Source organism: Pelodiscus sinensis, chromosome 2, assembly GCF_052426305.1.
Source record: "Pelodiscus sinensis isolate ZL-2025 chromosome 2, ASM5242630v1, whole genome shotgun sequence".
Lineage (NCBI taxonomy): Eukaryota > Metazoa > Chordata > Testudines > Trionychidae > Pelodiscus > Pelodiscus sinensis.
The window spans coordinates 73,320,649-73,341,156 of NC_143053.1; the positions used below are offsets into that span (position 1 = coordinate 73,320,649).

Genomic DNA, 20,508 nt, shown 5'->3' on the forward strand with positions numbered 1-20,508 from the left:
GACGGTATGGGATATGAAGAAAGGTTTCCCCATAACATCTGCAAAATCGTGATGTGCAACCATTCCAGATGGTCAGCAACCTAATTAATCCAAGTTGTTAGCACAAAATTCGAAGAAACAACCATGTGCTTATCACTGAGGAATTCTAAAATAATTTTTTGTAAAAAAATTACTCAGATCCAGAAAGTTAGCACCTGTGCTGGCAAACTGTACCTTGGGTGGGGAGAAGGAAGAGAAGAACAGATTCTTCTCAACTGAATTTCAACAGGTACTGAGAAACCTGAAGGCTATGACTTAAAGACAAAGTGGAGAAACACTGGGAGGCAGCTGAATAACAGTGCCCGCCTCAGGGTACTACCTTCTTTTAAGGAAGGTTTTGCTAGATACCTCTCCTCTGGCTCAACAAACTCTCAAGATTGAAGATAACTTCAATTATTACCACGTGCTGAATCCTCATTTTGGAAAAAGGTCATCATGGAGGAACGGTAGAACCACTCTGGCAGCCTCTGGAATTCTCAAATCTTCCCACTGATTCAGTACTTTACAGATATCATGCTTTTGTCAGCTGGTGACTTTCTTCTGGCACTGGATAACGATCAGGTGCTCTTGCTGATTCTTTCAGACTATTAGACACTGCTGAAACATTTACAGCCCAAGCCAAGGTATATGGAATCACTCAAGTGGGTCTGTTCCATCTTTGTAGATTTTAAGGCAAAAGAAATTATGATTTTTAGTGTTACTTCCTATATAACCAAGGCTAAAGAACTGTATGCAGTTATTCTTGCATCATGCTCATCTATTACAGTTAAGCTAGAGATTCTTAAAAAAGAGACACGAGATAAGACTTTGAATGACTGAAAATCTACCACATCCCCTGCTTTATGTACATGTCACTTTACTAATACTAGCAGGAAAAAACTACGCAAATGGAAACCAGCTGCATCTAGCAACCCTGCAGGTAAGTAACAGTAAACAAAATGTGCTGCGGTCCACACGTACAACCGCATGGGCCACACAAAGTTCCAGTAGTTAATTACCCTGTTCAAAATGTATATCTTAATTCTAACCAGATTTTACCTAGCTTCAGGTTTCAGCCATGAAATCTGGTAAAATCTTTATCTACTAGACTAGAAAGGGCTCTTCTACTATATGGAGAGAAGATTTCTGGTACTTATCAACTATGATACATCACCTCTTGATTTTCTCTTTGATAAAATAACTAGCTTGAGCTTCTTAAGTATCTCACTGTGTAAGACATATCTCCAATCTCAAATAATTTGTATCGCTCTCTTCTGAACTTTCCCTTTTGTTCTACACTCTTCTCACATCATAAATTGATACAGTTGTCTAGTAATGGTGTTGCCAATGCTGTATACAGCGGTAATACCACTTTATTTTTATTTGATATTCCCCATATTCTAGATGTTCAAAGATTGCATTCGCTAGTATGTCATACTAGAAACTAGGGATGTGAAAGTGTAAATGTATAACTAATAAGCCTGGGTGTATCAGATAACGTTCATGGTTACACACAGACTCCAGTGCCATTCCCAGCATGTACAGGCTGCTATCCCCCTCCCCCTTCATGTAACTGCTAAGATTTGTCTACAGTTACACGTTTACCTAATTATCCACATTTTAACATCCCTATTGGCTATCTTCTATGATCCTTGCTAGAATTACTGCTGTATTATATTCCTATCCCCATCCCATTAGTGTAATCTATATTCTTTGTTCCTAGATATAGGAACTTGCATTTGTTTGTTATAAAATGCATGTTGTCCAGGCCAGGTACCACGATGCATTATGGTCATGGCCTTATCATTATTTATCACCCCATCAATTTGGCCATCTATAAACTTTGTCATCAATGATTTTATATAACTTTGTTCCTAATCATGAATAAAGATACTGAATAGCACAGGGCCAAGAACAGAGGATTTCACTGGAAGTACTCCTTTTGCTGGATGATTTGTACTGAAATGGTTCAGTTGGCCAGTTTTTAATCTGTTTAATATGGGCTGCAGTGATCTTCTACGCTGCTCATTTTTTAATCAGAATGTTGTGTGGCATTAAATACCTTATGTCTGTTATGTCACCATTTTATGAACCAAACCTGTATTCTCAACAAAAATTATATCAAGTTTGTCTGATAAGACCTATTGTTCATAAAGTGCTGTTGATTGACATTAGTCATGCTAGCCTCTCTAATACTTTACTAATTGTATCCCATATTAACCTTCCCATCATTTTGCCCAGGAATGTCAGGCTATTTCCTGGTTAGTTACCAGGCTCGTCTCATTTATCTTTTCAAAGGTGGGCAAAACAGTCATTTTTTCCCAGTCTTCTGGAATTTTCCCAGTATTCAAGATTTATTTTTAAAAATCAGAACCATTAGTTCAGAGAACACCTTGGCCAATTATTTTTAAAAAATGCCTGTGTGAAGCAGGACCTGGAGATGTAAAATGTTTATCAGTAGTAGTGCTATTTAACATCCTGTGCAGTAAGTGTTTGAATATAAAGTATTGCATTATCACTGTGATCTGTGAATATACACAGAACCATAGAAAGGTCCCATGGAGCAATTTCATGAGATGACCATGTCTAGCCTCTTTTACTGAGGCAGAACCAAGCAAAGCCAGACCATTACTGACAGGTGCTTCTCCAGCCCGTTCTTAAAAAGCTTCCAATGATGTAGATTCCACAATTTCCCTTGGAGGACTACTGCAGAGGCCTTAACCTTCCTTATAATTAAAAAATGTTTCCTTAATATCTTACTTAAATCTCCCTTGCTGCAGTAAGCCCATTATATCTTGTTCTACCTTCAGTGGATGTAAGAACAGTTAATTACAGTCCTCTTTTTACAGCCCTTCACATATTTGAAGACTTATCAGGTTCCTCCTAACCCCTAGCTTTTTTTTCCTCAAGTTTAAACATGCCCACTTAAAACAACAACAAAAAAACACTTTTCCTCACAGGTCAGATTTTCTAAATTGTTTAGTTTTTATTGCTCTCCTCTGGATTTTTTTCCAATTTATCCCTTTTTCCCTAATGTCTAGTACCCCAAACAGGTCAAAGTACTTCAGATGAGGCTACTTCCATGTCTAACCTCCCATGGCTTACTTACAACACTCCTATCAATACACCCAAAATATTAGCCTTTTTTTTTTTGCAACTGCATTACATTGTTGGTTTGTATTCGTGATCCACTATAAGCCCCAGAACCTTTTCATCAGTATTACCACATAGCCAGTTATTCCCCTTTTGTAGTTCTGCATCTGATATTTTCCTTCCTGTGTGCTTAACACTTGATTTTACTGAATTTCATCTGAGTTCAGACCAGTTCTCTAATTTATAAAGGTCCTTTTGCATTCTACTCCTGTCACCCAACGTGCTTACAACTCCTCAGCATACTCTCATTTGCAAATTTTATAAGCACACTCTCCTCTTCACTATTAATGACAATACTGAATAGTCCCAGATCCAGAACATCACAGTGGGATACCATTATATATGTCCTCCCAGTTGACAGCAAACCATTGATGACTACACTGAGTATGGTTTTATAACCTGCTGTGCACCTACTTCTTAATAATTTCATCTTGACTGGGGTGCAGATGAAACTATGTTCTGCAGGCTGCATCTGGCCCATCAGCCATCTAGCCCATCAAGCTACAGCTCTGCAAGTGCAGTGGGGCCACATGGTTCCTGGAAGCAGCCAGCATGTTATTCCTCCACCAATAATGGGGATTCCTTGTGCTGTCCCTCTGGCTCTGTCTAGACACATAGAAACACTCTGAAAGTGCAAATGAAGCCAGGATTTAAATATTCTGCGCTTCATTTGCATAATCCTGTAATGGCGCTCTTTCGAAAAAGGACTATTTCGAAATTGAAACTGCAGTCTAAACGCGGTTCTTTCAAAAATATGGCGCTTTTTTGAAAGATCCTGTAAACCTTTGAACCACAGATTTTTTTCAGCGATACCATTAAATGCCCTGATTGGTTGTTTGTTTTCCATAGTTGCTAATTTAGAGGCACTGATATAAACTTCACCCTTCTTACATTTGTAATATATTTTCAGGCTTTCTATTGCTAGATACTATCTTTATCTCACCCGTTCTCTCTGGAGTTCAGCAATGTGGACTAGCAGACTGGAGTGACACACACACACACACACACACAAGCTTTTACAAAAGCACTATACTGTGTACCAGTTAAGGCTGTACATATTACAGATCTAAGACAAAAGTTAGTGAGGTTGTGAATCTGGGTAGAGCTGTAAAGGGCATGTACTGTTAGATGGCTTAACTTTTCATTTTGCTTATAAGAAATATGGGACCGTGTCAAAAAGCCTTAAGGAAAATCAAGATATATCACACCTACTGCTTCCTCCATCCACTGAAATGAAATGAAAAGAAAAGTTAAGCCATCTAACAGTACATGCCCTTTACAGCTCTACCCAAATTCACAACCTCACTATTCAATTCACAAATGTCTTCTGTCTTCCATACGTATTTGGCTCCATAACTAGGGATGTAAGCAACTGGTCGACTATCTAATAAGCATAAGCTTATTGGGTAGTCAACTAGTGATGCAACTAATCACTCCCCTCCCCCCACCTTGCTGCCTTTAGAAAGCCAGCAAGAGGGGGAGCAGCAGCCGGTGCTTGGGGGAGAGGGAGCTGGCTTAAAAACTGCTTCCCCCCAGCACCATCTCCACAGGGGGCAGGGGCGGTAGAGGTGCAGCAGGAAACTGAAGCAGTCTCCACTTGCACTGATTCTGCTGCAATTCTGCTTTTGAAATGTAGGCTGAGACACTGAAGGGAGCTTCCCTGCTAGCCCAGCGCTGCCTGTGGCGCCTCAACCTTTGAAATGTACAAGTGCCACCCCCATTGGCCTCCCACCTCCTGTGGGGCTTCCACTTTTGAAGTGTAGCAAGAGCCCGGCAGTTAAAAGGCAGAGACGTCCTTATCCACTATTCCTATTCGATTAATTAACTAATCAAAATTTAACATGCCTACCCAAAGCCATAGTATTTTTAATCTTTCCTCAACACCCTTGAAAGGCAGATATATATCATCTTCCTCATTTTACAGTTCAGGAACGGAGGCAAAACAAGATAAAACAACTTGCTCAACGTCGGAGAAGAATTTGCTGGCAAAGCAGGGACATGAACCCAGGGCTCCCATATCCTAAACAGGTGCCCCAACCACATGAAAGGGAAGTTACTCACCTGGTACAGTAACTACAATTCTTAGAGATATGTGTTTCTGTAGGTGTGCCACTGTTGGTGTTGGGTTTGTCACAGCGCTGCAGATCGGAGATTTTTCCAGCAGTATCTGGTCAGGCTGCACATGCACGTCAGGGGCACATGCTGTTTTCTCCTTTGTTTCATGAAGGTGTGGTTGGATGACCACGTAGCTGCCATGTGGATGTCCTTGAGAAACTCCCTTTAAAAATGCTGTTGAGATAGCTACAGCTCATGTGCAGTATGCCCTGGGGGTGCGGGAAGTGTTCCGTCCTGCCCTGAGTGAGTAACACTGGGTGATGCAAGACATTATCATCTTGGAAATACGCTGGAATGATAAAGGTGTTCCCCAAGAATGTTCTGCAAGTGATAAAAATAGAGTCTGATCTGTGGAAGGGTCATGTGAAGTCAATGTAAAAGGATAGTGCCCTGCAGACATCCAGGGTATGTAACATGCCTCCTTGCAGGAAGCATGGGGCTTCAGATAGAACGCAGAGAAGATAATGGGCTCATTGACATGGAATTCTTAGCAAACTTCCAGTAGAAAGGTAGGATGTGGTCGGAGGACCATTCTGTCCTTGTGGAATATTGTGTAATGTGGGGATGCTATGAAGCCGCAATCTCACTAACTCATCTCGCCAATGTGATTGCCACTAGGAATACAGTCTTTGTTGTTAATAGTGAGAGCAACCATGTGACAAAAGGCTTGAACGGCGGTCTGGTTAGTGAGTCGAGCACAAGTTCTAAATTCTACATGGGGGCCAATGGTTTCCATGGAGGAATTAGATTTTGTAGCCCCTTGAGAAATCTCATAACGATAGGGTAGGGTGTGGAAATAACAAGAAGCCATCTATTGGAGGGTGAAAAGCCATCACAGTGGTGAGGTATACTCTAAAGGAGGCAAGCAATAGACCATGTTTGAGATGCATAATATAACTGAGAATGCTATGTTGGGTAGCTATGGTTGGTTGTGAAGTGTTTCCACTTATGAAGATAAGTATCACAAGTGGTCTGTTGTCGACTCTAAAGCAACACTTCTCTCGCTTGTCATGAGTACCCCCTCTCCTCTTCTGAGAGCCAGAGAGAAGCCATGCCGTGAGGTGCAGAATTTCTGGCTGAGGATGGAGGAGAGCACCTGCTTTCTGGGAAAGGAGGTCTGGATGAATCAGAAGGGGGTAAGGCAGTCGATGAGACATCGGATAAAGATAGGGAAACCATGTCTGCCTTGCATATGCTGGGGCTATGAGGATGACCTGGGCACTGTCCAACTAGATCTTTCTGATGACCCTCAGAATGAGGGGTATTGGGGAAAATGCGTAACAATGAGGTGTTGGGGGGGGGGGGTGACTTGCAATTAGGAAAGCATTCTCTAGTGAGCCTGGTACTACTTCTACTCTGGAGCAGTACTGGGGACACTTGGCATTCTGATAAGTCACAGAAATATCTAACGTTGGGAACCCCTAGCAATGAAATATAGTCTGTATGACTTCTATGTACATCTCCCACTTGTGGTCCGTTGCAAAGTGCTGGCTGAGAGCATCCGCAGTTATTTTGTTGACTCCTGGGAAGAATGATGCAATGAGGTTGTTTTTTTTTGATACACCTGTTCCAGAGACATACGGCTCTTGTGCAAAGGGATGGAGAGCAGGCACCATGCTGATGACTGATGTAGTACATAGTGGTGAGAATGCATACTGTGGATCCACAAATGTGCTGGATGAAATGCTTGCAGGCATTGGCTACTGCACGGAGCTCTAGGAGATTGATGTTTAATGTGAATTTGTGGGTTGACCATTTTCCCTGAGTGCAATGGTGGTGCATATGCGCACCCCTGCCCGGGAGGGAGGCATGCATGATAATTTGTATAGGGGGTTGTGTCTGTTGGAAGGGCACACCAGTGAGGAGGTTACTTGGGTCAATCCATCATCATGGTAATTCAATAACTTTTGGGGTAATGAACACCTGTCTGCGTACATGATATTTGGCTGGGGGGTAAACAGAGGACAGTCAGTGCTGCAGAAAATGAAAGGTTGATTACAGGTCTAGAGAACTTGACCTATGAAGGAAGACTGAAAGAATTGGGCTTGTTTAATTTGGAAGGGAGAAGACAGAGCGGACATGATAGCAGTTTTCAGGTATTTAAAAGAGTGTCAAAGGAGGAGGGAGAAAAATTGTTCTCCTTGGCCTCTGAGGTTAGGACAAGAAGTAATGGGCTTAAACTGCAGCAAGGGAGGTTTAGGTTGGACATGAGGGAAAAAGTCCTAAATGTCAAGGTGGTGAAACACTTGAATAAGTTGCCTAGGGTTCAAAAAAACTCTGGGGGGCAGAAGAAAGTCCAAACGGCAGTACTCAATACTGAAAATGATCGGCAGAGATCATAAAACGGAGGAATCATCTGTGCGCTGGATGAATGGTGACACGTAAGTAGGCGTCTTGCAGGTCGAGGGCTGCAAACCCATTTCCTTCATCTAGTGCTGGGATGACAGACGTGAGTGTGACCATTTTGAATCGCTGTATACGGAAGTATTTGCTTAGATGACGAAGACTGAAAATGGGTCTCCAACTACCAATTCTTTTCTCCAGGGGAAAGTATTTTGAATAGAATCCCCTGCCCAGATGTTATTCGGGCACCCTTTCTATGGCTTCTATCCATAAAAGGTGTTACACCTCTTGCCGTATAAATGTTTTGTGAGGGGGTCCCTAAAGAGGGACAGGGTGGGTGGGGAGGTTGGGGGAATTGAGATAAAAGGAATACAGTATCTGTGTCTTCTTATCTCTAGGATCCAACGACCTGTAGTAATTGCTGCCCATTGGTCATAAAAGAGGCGGAGATGGTGGTGAAAAGTCGTGTGATCATGAGACACTAGTCGAATGGAGAGATCTTGCAAGCCCTCAACCAGGTTTTCAAACCTGCTGTCTAGAGTCTTGTTGGTTAGGGGAATGGTTATTAGTGCCCCGTTGTTGATTTCTTCCCCTTGATTGGTTTTGTTTGAAGGTCCTTGCTGACGTCTTGCATAGGAGAAATCTAAGTTTCTCTGGTAAGGGTTGTAATGTCTCCTACAATAAAGTGGTATTTACATCCCAAAGGTATGTACTCTTGTGTGGGAATTTTTGACAGAGTGTAAAACTTTGTCAGTGTTTGCAGGGAAAATTTTCTTTTCGCTGAAGAGCAATTCTTCTACCTTGGTTTGTAACTCTTTTGGTACCCCTGCTACTTGTAACCAGGAAGAATATTGCATGACTACTGATGTAGCCAGTGCCTTGTTGCTGTATCTGCTGAATCCACTGCCATCTGAAGCACTGTTCATGAAATGGCATAACCCTCTTGAACGATGGATTTCAAGATGAGTCGTTTATCGTCTGGTAAGTGCTGCATTAACTTGGTTAGTTTGGCATAATTGTCAAAATCACGGTTTGCGAGTAATGCAGTGTAATTAGATAACTGGAGCAGCTAAGTGGAGGAGGAATACACCTTTCTGCCAAACAAATCTGGTTTCTTGTATTCCTTGTCACAGACGGACGACTTGTATTGGGGATTTTTGGATCTCTAATTTGCTGCATCTACAACTAGAGAGTTCGGTTGCGGAGGAAAAAATAAGTAATCCATGCCTTTCGAGGGTATAAAATACTGATTGTTGCCTGACTGTTAGTAGCCATACCTCATCTGCTGCTTCCATAATTGCTTCATCAACTGGAAGTGTGATCTTTGATTTGGCAGCTGGGTGTAGGTTATTTAGGAGCCTATGTTGTTTTTCTGAACCTCAGATAGAGTAACCTGTTGGCTGGAAATGACCCCTTTAAAAAAGCTTGTGAAATTGTTTCACATTGTCAGTTGGAGACGTGTCGTCTAGAATGACCACCTCATCAGGAAAGGAAAATGATTTGTGTGTTGGTGAGGCACCTTGTGGTTCCTGGTGTGGCTTGTCACTGATCTGTCCCTCTTCGGTATCTTCTTCCTTTGTCAGTGGGGGGAGGACTAGGAGAACGGGAGGGTGATAATGACCTGTGGTCAGGTGTGTGTGGTGCCATGGAGCAATGTCACAAGGGAGCACAATGACAACATGGCGACCACCGTGATATGTGGTGAGGGTGATAGGACAACTCAGAACAGCATACAGGATGGTGATGGTACCGTGGTCGGTATCTATCAGGATGGTCTGGTTGGAAAGGAATGCTGAGATGAGAAAACACTCCTACGGTGGTCTTCATATTCCGAGTAGTGTGAAAGCACTGGTAATCTTGGTAAATGAGGAAGGGAGAGTATCTTATTAATGATGGAGACTGAGATTACGGTGCCATAGTTGGTGCCAGTGCATCAGTATTTCGCCTGTAGTACAAATGGTGTCAGGAATCAGGAGCATCTTATGGTGTGGCTGACCTAGGTGCCGACGGAGGAGGCATTGGTGTTAATGGAGAGGACACTAGTTCCAAGCTTGGCGAGTGAGACAGTGGTCTAGTGGATTTTGCCTTGGCTTTCGCCGGTGCTAGGGCCTGGTTCAGAACCTGTGGTGCCAGAGTCTTATCCAGTTCTGGGATTTTATCTGGTTCTGAGGTCTCCTGCAGCTTCTGTGCCATTGGGATAGGTGCCATTGTTTGTGTTTTTGGTTTTGGTTCCACAACCAATGCAGCACAGGGGGGGCTGGTGCCAGATGTGCCTGATTTGTCCCCCATGATGACTCTAGGAGGCAAGGACCAGGCTAGAGAAATGTCCTTCCTTGCTTGTGACTTAGAGGAAAAGGAACTTGGCCATTCCTTATGTTTACTAGGGGCTTCATGATGACTACTGCCATCTCTTCAGGTGGCTGGGGCTCAAAAGCCTTATTGAAGAGGAGCACTCTTAGGCTGAGCTCCCTGTGTTTTCGCATGCAGACTGTGTAGCAGTGGCAAAGCACGTATTTTGGGGGGATGTGCGCCTCACCCAAGCATCAAATGCATGACCCATGGCCATCCGAAGAGGGCACTTGTCGCATTTCTTAAAGCCAGGTGAACCAGGCCTTGTTTTGGTTCCTCCTCCTCCTCCTGGCTATGTGCTGTGTGGAGAAGGTTTTAACAGAGTATAACCCAGTGATACCTTGAGGCCTTGCGCTGTCAAGTTGAGTTTTTAACCAATCTTAAATCAAGTTTAAAGTCTTTCTTCTCTTTTGTGAGGGGCTGTTTCAGGCCCTGTTTTGCTGTGGTATTTCTTAACGGGATGAGGGACAACTATTTACATGAGGAAAACAAGTCTCTCTCTCTCTCTCTCTTTTTTAATTACATCTAGGAACACTATGTAAAACAAGAATAATAAACTTACTAAATAACTAAGTAACTAACTCTGCTTTCGTTTGCAAGAAAGGAAGCGGAGAAGATAGTTTGAGCTCCATCTGCAACCAGACACGATACAAAGGAACTGAGGGGAGTCAGGCCACACGTTCAAACTCCAAAGGTGCGAACAGCACGTACTCTTGCCGCGTGCATGTGGCCTGACCAGATACTGCTGGAAAAATCTCTGATCTGAGGCACCGGGACGAGCCCAACACCAACAGTGGAGCACCCACAGAGACATCACTTGAAGAAGAACATCCTTCCTAATTCTAGCATTCTTTATATCTGAGTAATAGAATCCTCTAAGATTATATCGATCCAATAATGGATATTAATCTTACCATCCCTATCCCACAGAGGGCTCCAGAAGAGGTAGGCTGCAGTCCACTAGTGGATCAGGATCCAAAAAGGAAGGCAGAAGGGAGAAAATGCTCAAAAAGGACTATTTCATATATCCATGAAAAGTTCCAATATTCTGTCGTGTATGCACAGTATAAACACATCAGGATAATCTTCAAGAACTACAGCATTCACCACTATGTGTCATCAGTTGGTTTAAAAGTTATATCTGATGAATGCTTGAGATATGAACTTCTCTCTTTATAGGAATTTATTACCTCCTAAAAGTAAAAATTTTATTTCTAAGGGTGGCATTTGTTCAGAGTATCAATATAGAATCTACTCTCATTCCTCAGGATTTGAGTTTAAGGAGGAAAGTGATATATTAGAAGGGAGAAGAGGAGGAATACTAAATGAGAGCAAGGTCTACTCACAAAACTCATAATACTCCATAACTTCTCCATAATGCACGTCTTAAACAAAAACCAAAATGCCACTGTGCTCACGTAGCCCTCACGCCTTTATAACAACAAAACTGGGAAGCTGTTTTTCAAAACTGTTTTAACTAGTTGCAGAAACAACTACAGTTTATTTTGAAAACATGAATAATGAACCTAATCGGTACAGGTTGGACCTCCCTCGTCTGGCATCTTCGGGATCTGACTGGCCCCAGAAGAGGGATTTTTCCAGACCATTTCTGACCCCCTGCTGCCAGCCCTGCCCCTCAAAGGCTTCCTGACTCCTCCCTGCAGCACAGCTAAGCTGTCGCACCCTCCTCCCTTCCTCCAACTGAGTGCGTGTAAAGTCCCTCTTCTCCCCCAGCTTGGCTACCAGTCCTCCGCACTCCCCCCAATAGTGCCAAGCTCCCAGCCTCTCCACCCCATACAGCATTCTGAGACTCTCTGATTCTGGATGTTGCTGGTAGGGTTGCCCAGGTAGACCCTGCTAAAAAAAACTGACACGCTTGTCTGGGGCGGGGGAGGGGACCGGCCGGGAGGGGGGCAGGGCTGGCCGGGAGGGGGGCAGGAAGCAGAGGTGTTGGGGGGGCCTCTGGGGGCTGGCCAGCAGGAAAGGGAGGCCCGGAGAAAGGGGAGCAGGAAGCAGGGCTGGCGGGGGGGCGGGTGTCCAGGGGCCCCAGGGCTGGTCGGCAGGAAGAGGGGGCAGGAAGCAGAGCTGGGGGGGGGGGGGATCTGGGGCCCTGGGGCTGGAGGGAAGGATGGGGGGGGGCAGAGGAAGGAGGGTGGGAAGCAGTCCTGGCGGGGGGGGGGGGCGTGCAGCCGCTGGCCACAGCCGGAGTCCTTCTGGCCGCGCCCCCAGCAGGCACTCCCTTTACTTGCCAGCAGAAGGCGAGCGGGGGCAGGGCTGGGAGACACTCCCCCCGCCCGGAGTCTGCTCGCAACCAGAGGCTCCCAGCTGGGAGGTGGGCCGCGAGTGGCACTGGGAGCCTTTGGTCCCATGCAAAAGCCGGGCGGGTGGGGGGGGGGGGATGGCTGGGAGTCCCAGCCCCCGCCCCACCCCACCTAGCTTTTGCACGTGACCACAGGGCTCCCAAAGCCAATCACGCCCTACCTCCCAGTCGCTCCCCCACCCTCACCAGGCTTCCCTCCAGCGCCCCACCGGAAATTCACAAAATACCGGACATTGCACATGTCCGGTATTTTCAGAATTTTTCTACCGCACAGACGGTGCAAATACCGGACTGTCCAGTAGAAAACCGGACACCTGGCTGGACCAGAGAGTTCCAGTTTATAAAGGTGCAACCTGTATATATTCTTTCCACAGTAGTTCCTGTAAAGTGAAATTAAGAATACCTACCTCCATTTTCTTCTCCATTACTATTGTTTGTCTCAGCCATTTCAGTGCCATCTAACTCAGATTCACATCCTAAATCCAATGTTCCATCTGCTGGGCATGTAGATTCTTCTTTCTGCAGTTTTTTTTAAGGATGGGAGAAGGAGAGGAAAAAAAGTAACATAAGGCCAGCCACAAAAGTGTTTATATTACCGTTCAGTTTCCCCAAAGGTAAACTGTTCTAGACACCCAAATGTGTTGCATTTCAAAAAACTAATCTGCTTCCTGTATAAGAGTTACTTTATGGATTTTCAAGTTCTCACATAAAGTCACAATTTAGACTTTTATAAAAAAAGTTATAAATCAAAATGTACTTTCTTTCATTTTTTGTGTTTGAACAGGCTTATTTGGCACTTAAAAATTCTAGTCATCTAGCTGAACATCCTAACAGCTGAAAAAGAAACACAAATCCTTTAATGTTTCTCTTTCGCCTGTGCCTGTTTCCTGAATTCAAATAGCTGCAGCAACCTGGAACTCACAAGCCATGGGAATGATTGCAAATACCTGGATTTGAGCCAGGGATATCTTCAGATTTAAAATAAGACCAAACTAAACACTCGTCCTTTAGCAAATGAGAAAACAATGATTCTGACATCCATTCATTTTTAATTAAAAATAGTGCATTTTTAGTTCTAAGGAGCAGCATTATTCATAATGCTTTTATTGTTTCTAAGCTGTGCACAATTATTTTTCTATTACAAATATCAAAGGATTTCCCCCAGAATTTCAATAGACTAAATCTAGTCTGCAGATGTAATTTCATATTATTGTTTTCTTGCCCCTACTTCACCCTTCCCCACTTCCAGTATGAAGCCACTATGGTTTGACCATTAGTATTAGGATTTTTTTTTGCCTAACCAACACAGCCTCCTCCCCAATATAGGATAAAAAAACCCCACAACTACAACAACCATCACCACCACTTAGTATCAAATGAGTCACGATTTTCTCTCTCTCATTATATTCCTGGATTTTAAATAATTTGTAACTTAAAAGTGATTTACACTGGAATTGCAACTATGTCTTCTACCATTCAAAAATTAAATCAACACAATTATTTTAGGAGAAAGCCAGTGATCCTCTTGAACTCACTATTTATAAAACAAAGTCCTTTCTGTTAACAACTCTGAAAAAGCTGTATTTAAGCTACAGCATGGTTTTCTTAGCACACAACAAATTCAAGAACACACCTACTCTTCCTGAGATAACAGTTAGTGCTTACTTTTATTGTAAGACATATGAAAACAGAAGACGACGTTCAGGTCATGTACTCCCCACAGAATCTAATTTTATCTTAGTAGATATAAAGACACACATACGGCTATTAATCCATTTTCTGTACTTTCTATCTGGAAAAATTCAACTTACTTTGAGAGCATAGAGTCCTGACTTCCCAGGGATTTTGAAGAATGTTCCATCACCCACACGAGTGTTAGTGTGAAGCATTGCATTCAGACAAGCTAATGGAGAGGTTCCACTGAAAAATAAAATTGTGTAAAAATAAAGCAGCCTAAGATCGAGTGCCTCTTGTAAAACTATTCCCTCTGTCTTTTTTTTTTAACTCCTGCTTGCCTTGCCCTTTTTTTTTTTTTTTTTTTTCAAATTCTCCCAACCTTGAAAACATCTACATTACAATAAAGGGCCAGTTTCAAACTTAATCATATGCATCTGGCCCCTAGGCTTCAGGCAAAAAGTCTGTGAATTATAATTATGTCTTTCTTCATACAGCAACCAGTTCCACATTCTGAAGGAACCAAAGTCCAAATATTTATATGAAATTACTTCACAAATAACACCATGAAGCCTCATTTTCAAAACGTTAGAGACAATGTGGCTGCTTCACATGAATGATCAAAACAGTACCAAGTTCAAGGGCAGCTATATCCCATAGGATGAAAGGCAACAAAAGAATAATAAAGAGCCCAAGAAGAACACATTTAAACTTACAGGAGTTCAAATTACTTAGGAGAAAACTGTCCTAACATAGCCAACATAAGCTACTATAAAAGCAAACATTCACATATTTAAATACTTTTAGTGGAGCAGTAATTACGTGTCATATCATTTTGGAATATACTTTAAAATACCTTTTTAAATGGTCAGATAAAACCAATTCCTTCATACGTTTAATTTGTACAAATACCTTTATGTAATCTATCACAGGACCAGATTTTACATGAAAGGGAAAAAACAAAGTGTACATTTGTGCCCTGGCTAAATTAATATTATTCTGAAAAATTAATTTGGAGGATAGTAAAGGTACAAGGAGCGCTTATAATTTTATCTTCCTTTATATTAATAGAACAACTGAAGTTAGATATAGGGTTTAAAGGTGTATTATCAAATCCATCTCCACATACACATTACAGTACTTTTGATTAGAGACTTAACTTCCAAATGTTTCTTCACAGATTCAAATCTTGCAAACACACATGCTTAACTTAACACACGTAAATAGTTCACTAAAGTCAATGGGACTGTTCGTGTGCAGAAAGTTAAGCATGTGGGTCTGGAGGACAGACTACATTCAGATAAATATTAGACTTAGGAACTTAAAACCCATCAGAAACTAATACGTTTCAGTTAGACAATACAAAACGTCTGCAGGGATTATGATTCAGAAGTCCATTATAATTTTTTAATTATACTGGCCCTTATTCAAAACTGTTTCAAAATGTTTTGGTAGATTTTATTGGTAGTAGCTAAATTCTATCCTCTGATGTGCACACTGCTTCTAATAAGTTCAATGGTTGCATCTCAAAGCAGAATTTTTCCATAATATATGTAAATTAACTTTATGAGAAAATGGATTATACAATTATCTATTGGTTGTTCCAGTAAAGCGTGTAAGTAGTTACAAGGTACCTTTGTAATAGAACAGCTATGTAATATAATTTATTATATGTTACCTAACATACCATACTACCACAATATCCACTTCTGTATTGACTTTCAGACTACGTACATAAGGCTTCTTCATGAAAAACACAATACTACAGCTAAAACTGTTACTTATAGGTCTTCATGTCAAATACTAAACTGTAAATTTAAAAAAAAGATACAACATAACATTTTTAAAGGATTTCTTCTTTGACAAATGTATTTTTCCTGAAAATAAAAGAATTCTGTGTGATTTTGAGCTGATACAATACTATGTGACCAGTCTATAATGTGAATAAATTATAAATACAGTTACTGCACTAGCAGTAAAATGGAATACATTAAATTGCCTTGTTACTGTTTTAAGATCAGTGAACACAGACTTTAAAGAAGATGCATGCCTTTCTCTAGAAATTTTCTTATTGAATTACTGGTTCATATAACAGTGACATATGGCATTTAACTAAGCAATACAAAGCCATTTTTCTCAAGCTATATTTTTCAGGGTGATAGCATATACAACTTAAAGCTACTGATAATTATGTCAGATTCTTGAAAATTTTGTCAGAAAGGAAGGCTATTTCAGCAGGATGCTGATAGGAAAATGCTAACTGCAAAGGCAGCTAAATATTACGCATGGAATAAGATAGAGTTGCATGTTTCTATAGACTATAGTACTCAAGTTTGCATTTTGCATCTTTCTTCCAATTTCTGCTGCCGGTCCATCTAAAGAGATTCTGCTCACAACACTAGTGTTTAGATATCTCATGAGGCAATTAAAACCATATGAGATGAACTAACTGAAAATATAAAAATTCTCCCCCATGGCTACTATTGTTCTCATGGCAGATATCTGAATCTTTAAATATTACACAACTGGTAACTGAACAATAGTACCCAATTCTGGAGTTAAAAAGGAATCCATCTCAGCAAACAGAGCAGTAAGTACTTTAATTATTGATGTGCTTGTTTCATGCATGTATCTGGTGTGCCAACTTCCAACTATCCCTATTATAGGCTCCCCTCCAGTTGAACACTAAGGCTATGTCTACACTGGCGGGTTATTGCACAAGAATGGCTGTTCTTCCGCAGAGCATCCACACTGCCCACCCACTCTTGCACAAGAAGATTTACAGTATGGCGTGGTAAGAGAGGGCTTCATGCGCAAGAGCTACGCTCTTTTCTAACAGGTGTAAGCTCTATTACGCAAGATCTCTTGCACAAGAGGGCAGTGTGGACGCACGGCAGGGGTTTCTTGCACAAGAAAGCCCTATGGCTAAAATAGCCATCAGAGCTTTCTTGCGCAAGAGAGCGTCCACACTGCCATGGATACTCTTGCACAAAAGCACATCTCGCACACGGCAGTGTGGACATGTTCCTGCGCAAGAGTTCTTGCACAAGAACCCTTGCGCAAGATGTTCTTGCGCAATAACCCGCCAGTGTAGACATAGCCTAAAAGGGGAAAGTGGAGATTTAATACTCATGTTAAAGCTGCAATGTATTTTCCTCAGGAGACACTTGCCACATACAACATCAGAAAGTACAGAACTGCATCTTACATCCAATGACCAAAGATCCAATCATTAGTGTGATATGGAACTGAATCTGAATAGTACCCTAGCTTGCTGGGTATGTATGCCACATATAATGAGCACTCCGACCTTTCCTCCTTCTTGAAGACTACACTCCTCTTTTCACAGCCTACCACTCGGTCATAAATATGGTATAGTCAAGGCTGCAGATGCCCACTCGTATCTTATGCTAAATAGTTGTTTTTCCCTTTCACTGTCTTTCCTAGACATTTTATGATTTCCTCTGCCCCTATTTTATTCCTTGCATGTCAAACAGAGGATAGAATTTTACCCAAAGTTTTCTGAGTATTAGAATCTATTCAATTTTGACCAAGCTCCTTGTGCCTTGGTATTTATGGCTCTAAAAGACCCATATGATTAAAATTTACATATTGAAAAATGTTTGTTACTATAAATGAGCATATGTGAAAATTATTTCAGCCTTTACAGGACTAGTTTTTATACAATGGTATTATTGCTGAAAGCTATTTTGCTATTATGAAAAACATACTTGGATATTTTCATCTGTAGTAATATATGTTTTTAAGATAGACATTTTCCTGTTACTACAATAAAACCAATTTACTCACACACAAATATCAAGTACTTTTAGAAAATAAATTCAAAATGATAAAATACTTTAAAAGATACTTACTTCCTATAAAGGAGAGAGAGAGAGGCACAAAGCAACCACATATAAAAGAAAGAAAGAAAAAGAATAATTGGTTAGCCTTCTGATATAACAAAGGATTAAGATTTTTTTCATAATTTAAAAAAATATGGTTAAGTAATTTAGGAGCCAAAATTTGTTCCTTCTAAAACTGCTATGATTTGGAAGACCAAGTTCTTAGACACTTTGTAGGAAATCTTCTTCCTAATGTGCACACAAACATCCATTTAACAGGGCAAGATTCCCCTTTTTCCCTTAAAAAGTATCCCGTATTTTGTGCTTTTGGGCTCCCTCTGCTGGTTTTTCAGCAGGAGTTAACAAAATCAAACCACTGCAAGCAGACAAGAAAGAAATCTGACTACCATGTAAATTATCCTTTATAAAACATCAAGGCGGTTTGCCACAGAGAAAAGGACAAAAGTTAATACAAACAAGTATTTTTAAGATAACTAAACACAATGAGAAGTATTTTAAATAAATTACAACCTTTAAAAAAACCTTAAAGTTGCAGCATAAGTTTAATTTTAATCATCTTTGCTAGATGGAGTGCCACAAGGAAGATGGCTTGGCAAAATACACTATTGTAAAAAAGAAAAATTAATGGATTAAATCAATTTAAACAAGTATGGCATAGTAGACAAACATTTCCCTGTAGGGCCAGCAGTAGCAGCAAGAGAAATCCAGACACCATTCATATACAGGTTTTCAGGCCTCTTCATTAAGACTAGTAACAAGAGTATCACTTAGAAATTGCCCTAAGATCTGGAACTATGACATGACATCTGACCACTGCAAGTGCTACTAAAGTCACCTATTCATTTCACCCACACAACCAGTTAACAGAGGATAACAAACTTTTGACCACTCCTGAAAACAAACCAAATGTGAAATTTCTGTAACTCATTACTAATTCCTTGAGCTGATAGGAAGCTAAGTCTTTATTGCTATGCAAATACTCTATGGAAGCAAGAGATGTACCCTCCACTTTAAGTAAATTAAGCTAATATTTTTTCAGTGTATTATGGAAGTCAGAAATTGTGGTGGAAGCTGTGACTGAGCATGTTGCTTGCCCATGCTCACTGTAAAGGAACACATATGGGGCATGATCCAAAGGCATGCTGAAGGCAGTAGAAATACTTTCATTGAATTCAAGCAGCTCTGGATCAAGCCCTTACTTTCACAGCAGCAATCAGCATGAGATTATTACCCCTCTTCTCTTCAAAATAGGGCTGTTAGCGATTGGTTAACTGAATAGTCAACTAACAGCATGAATTCTTAGTGGTTAGTCAACTACCCTTAGTCCCCTGGGGCAGAGGCAGCAGCCAGTGCAATCTAGCCCCACTCCCGGGGAGCATCCTGCCATCCCATGCTGCTGTCTCTCTATCAGTAGTATCAGAGGCAGCAGCATGGGGTGCCAGCTGGAAGCCCATTGGACAGAGGCTGCTCCAGTGTTGATGGAGGCAGTAGTGCAGGGTGGGAGGAAGTCAGGTGGCACCACAGAGCTGGTGCCGAATCTTATTGACTAGTCAACTATTTGTTCACATCCCTACTGCAAGAACCATCTCATGCAAAACTTAAAAAAAACAAAGAGTAGCCCTGCGGCATCTCTGAAACTAACAAAAATATATACAATATCATGAGCTTTAGTGGGCAAAACCAACTTCATTGGATGAGCTGGATTACTTGTTGTTTTTAAAGTTACAGACTAATACAGCTACCCCGAGACATTTTTTTACAAAATGTAAAGTGAGCAAAACCATTTCACAACCAGGAAACACACAAACAGTCCTACTCCCGCAAACTTCTCTATCTAGTTAGACTCATATGCCCTAGATTAATATTAGGATGAGGCCTTTTTCAAGTTTTCAACTATATTTGCTCAGAGGTGCCCATGTCCAGTCTCATGCTGACGTTTACACTTAACACAGCAACTTGAATGGGAAAGTAATTTTATCGAATTCACCCCTAATTTAAAGCAACAGATGAAGTAATTAAATGTAGCAAATTACAACACCAAAATAAAAACAACTGGTGCTTCACTAGATTAAATAAATTATAGCTCTCAAAAGGTTTTTAGGACTTCTACTCCCCCACCCTCCTACAAGGAAACTGGCAATAATGTAAAATAGTGGTTCACTGAAGCAGACACAGAGAGAGTGTATTCAGTTACAGATTATTTAATCTCCCACAGAGAATATACACTTTGGAAGGCAAGAATTGCTGACGTGGATCTTTAACCTACAATGTGACACTGTTTTGCTGAACAAAGAAAAGCTCCTCATATGAAGGTACAGTACTAAACAAAAGAAAATGTATACTGAAAAATAAGATTCTAATAATATTGTAGGTGGCTAAACTAGAAAAATGTGCATACTGTAACAAATGTCAACATACACTGTAAAGACAAAAATGGTATTTACCCCTTAAATTCGTTTTTTTTAAATGTATGCATTTTCTCTTTTAACTGATCTGTGCCATTTTGTCAGACACTACTTAAAATACCACGCTGCATATTTCTAATATTTATAGATTCTAAAGTATATACATCTATCATTAAGTCATCCCTTTAAATGACAGTCACTTATGGTAATGATCATTTCTTGACGAGAATAGAAATGAAAAGTCTTTACAAAACATGCTTAGGCT

General features: G+C 41.1%; 1 protein-coding gene across 8 annotated transcripts in view; it reads right to left on the bottom strand.

Annotated features, from left to right (window-relative positions):
- The window catches only part of ASXL3 (ASXL transcriptional regulator 3), a 161,775-nt gene that overhangs the window by 80,641 nt on the left and 60,626 nt on the right, over window positions 1-20,508 (bottom strand). For 6 of the 8 annotated variants that reach the window (XM_025180831.3, XM_025180832.3, XM_075920751.2 and 3 more), the window contains 2 exons: window positions 14,110-14,218; window positions 12,706-12,817 (listed from right to left, as the gene is read on the bottom strand). In XM_025180831.3, coding sequence (XP_025036616.3) covers window positions 12,706-12,817; window positions 14,110-14,218 — 221 coding nt within the window. Of the gene's footprint in view, window positions 1-439; window positions 676-12,705; window positions 12,818-14,109; window positions 14,219-20,508 lie in introns of those variants that run through there. The other 2 variants (XM_075920755.2, XM_025180835.3) reach the window with 1 other exon arrangement.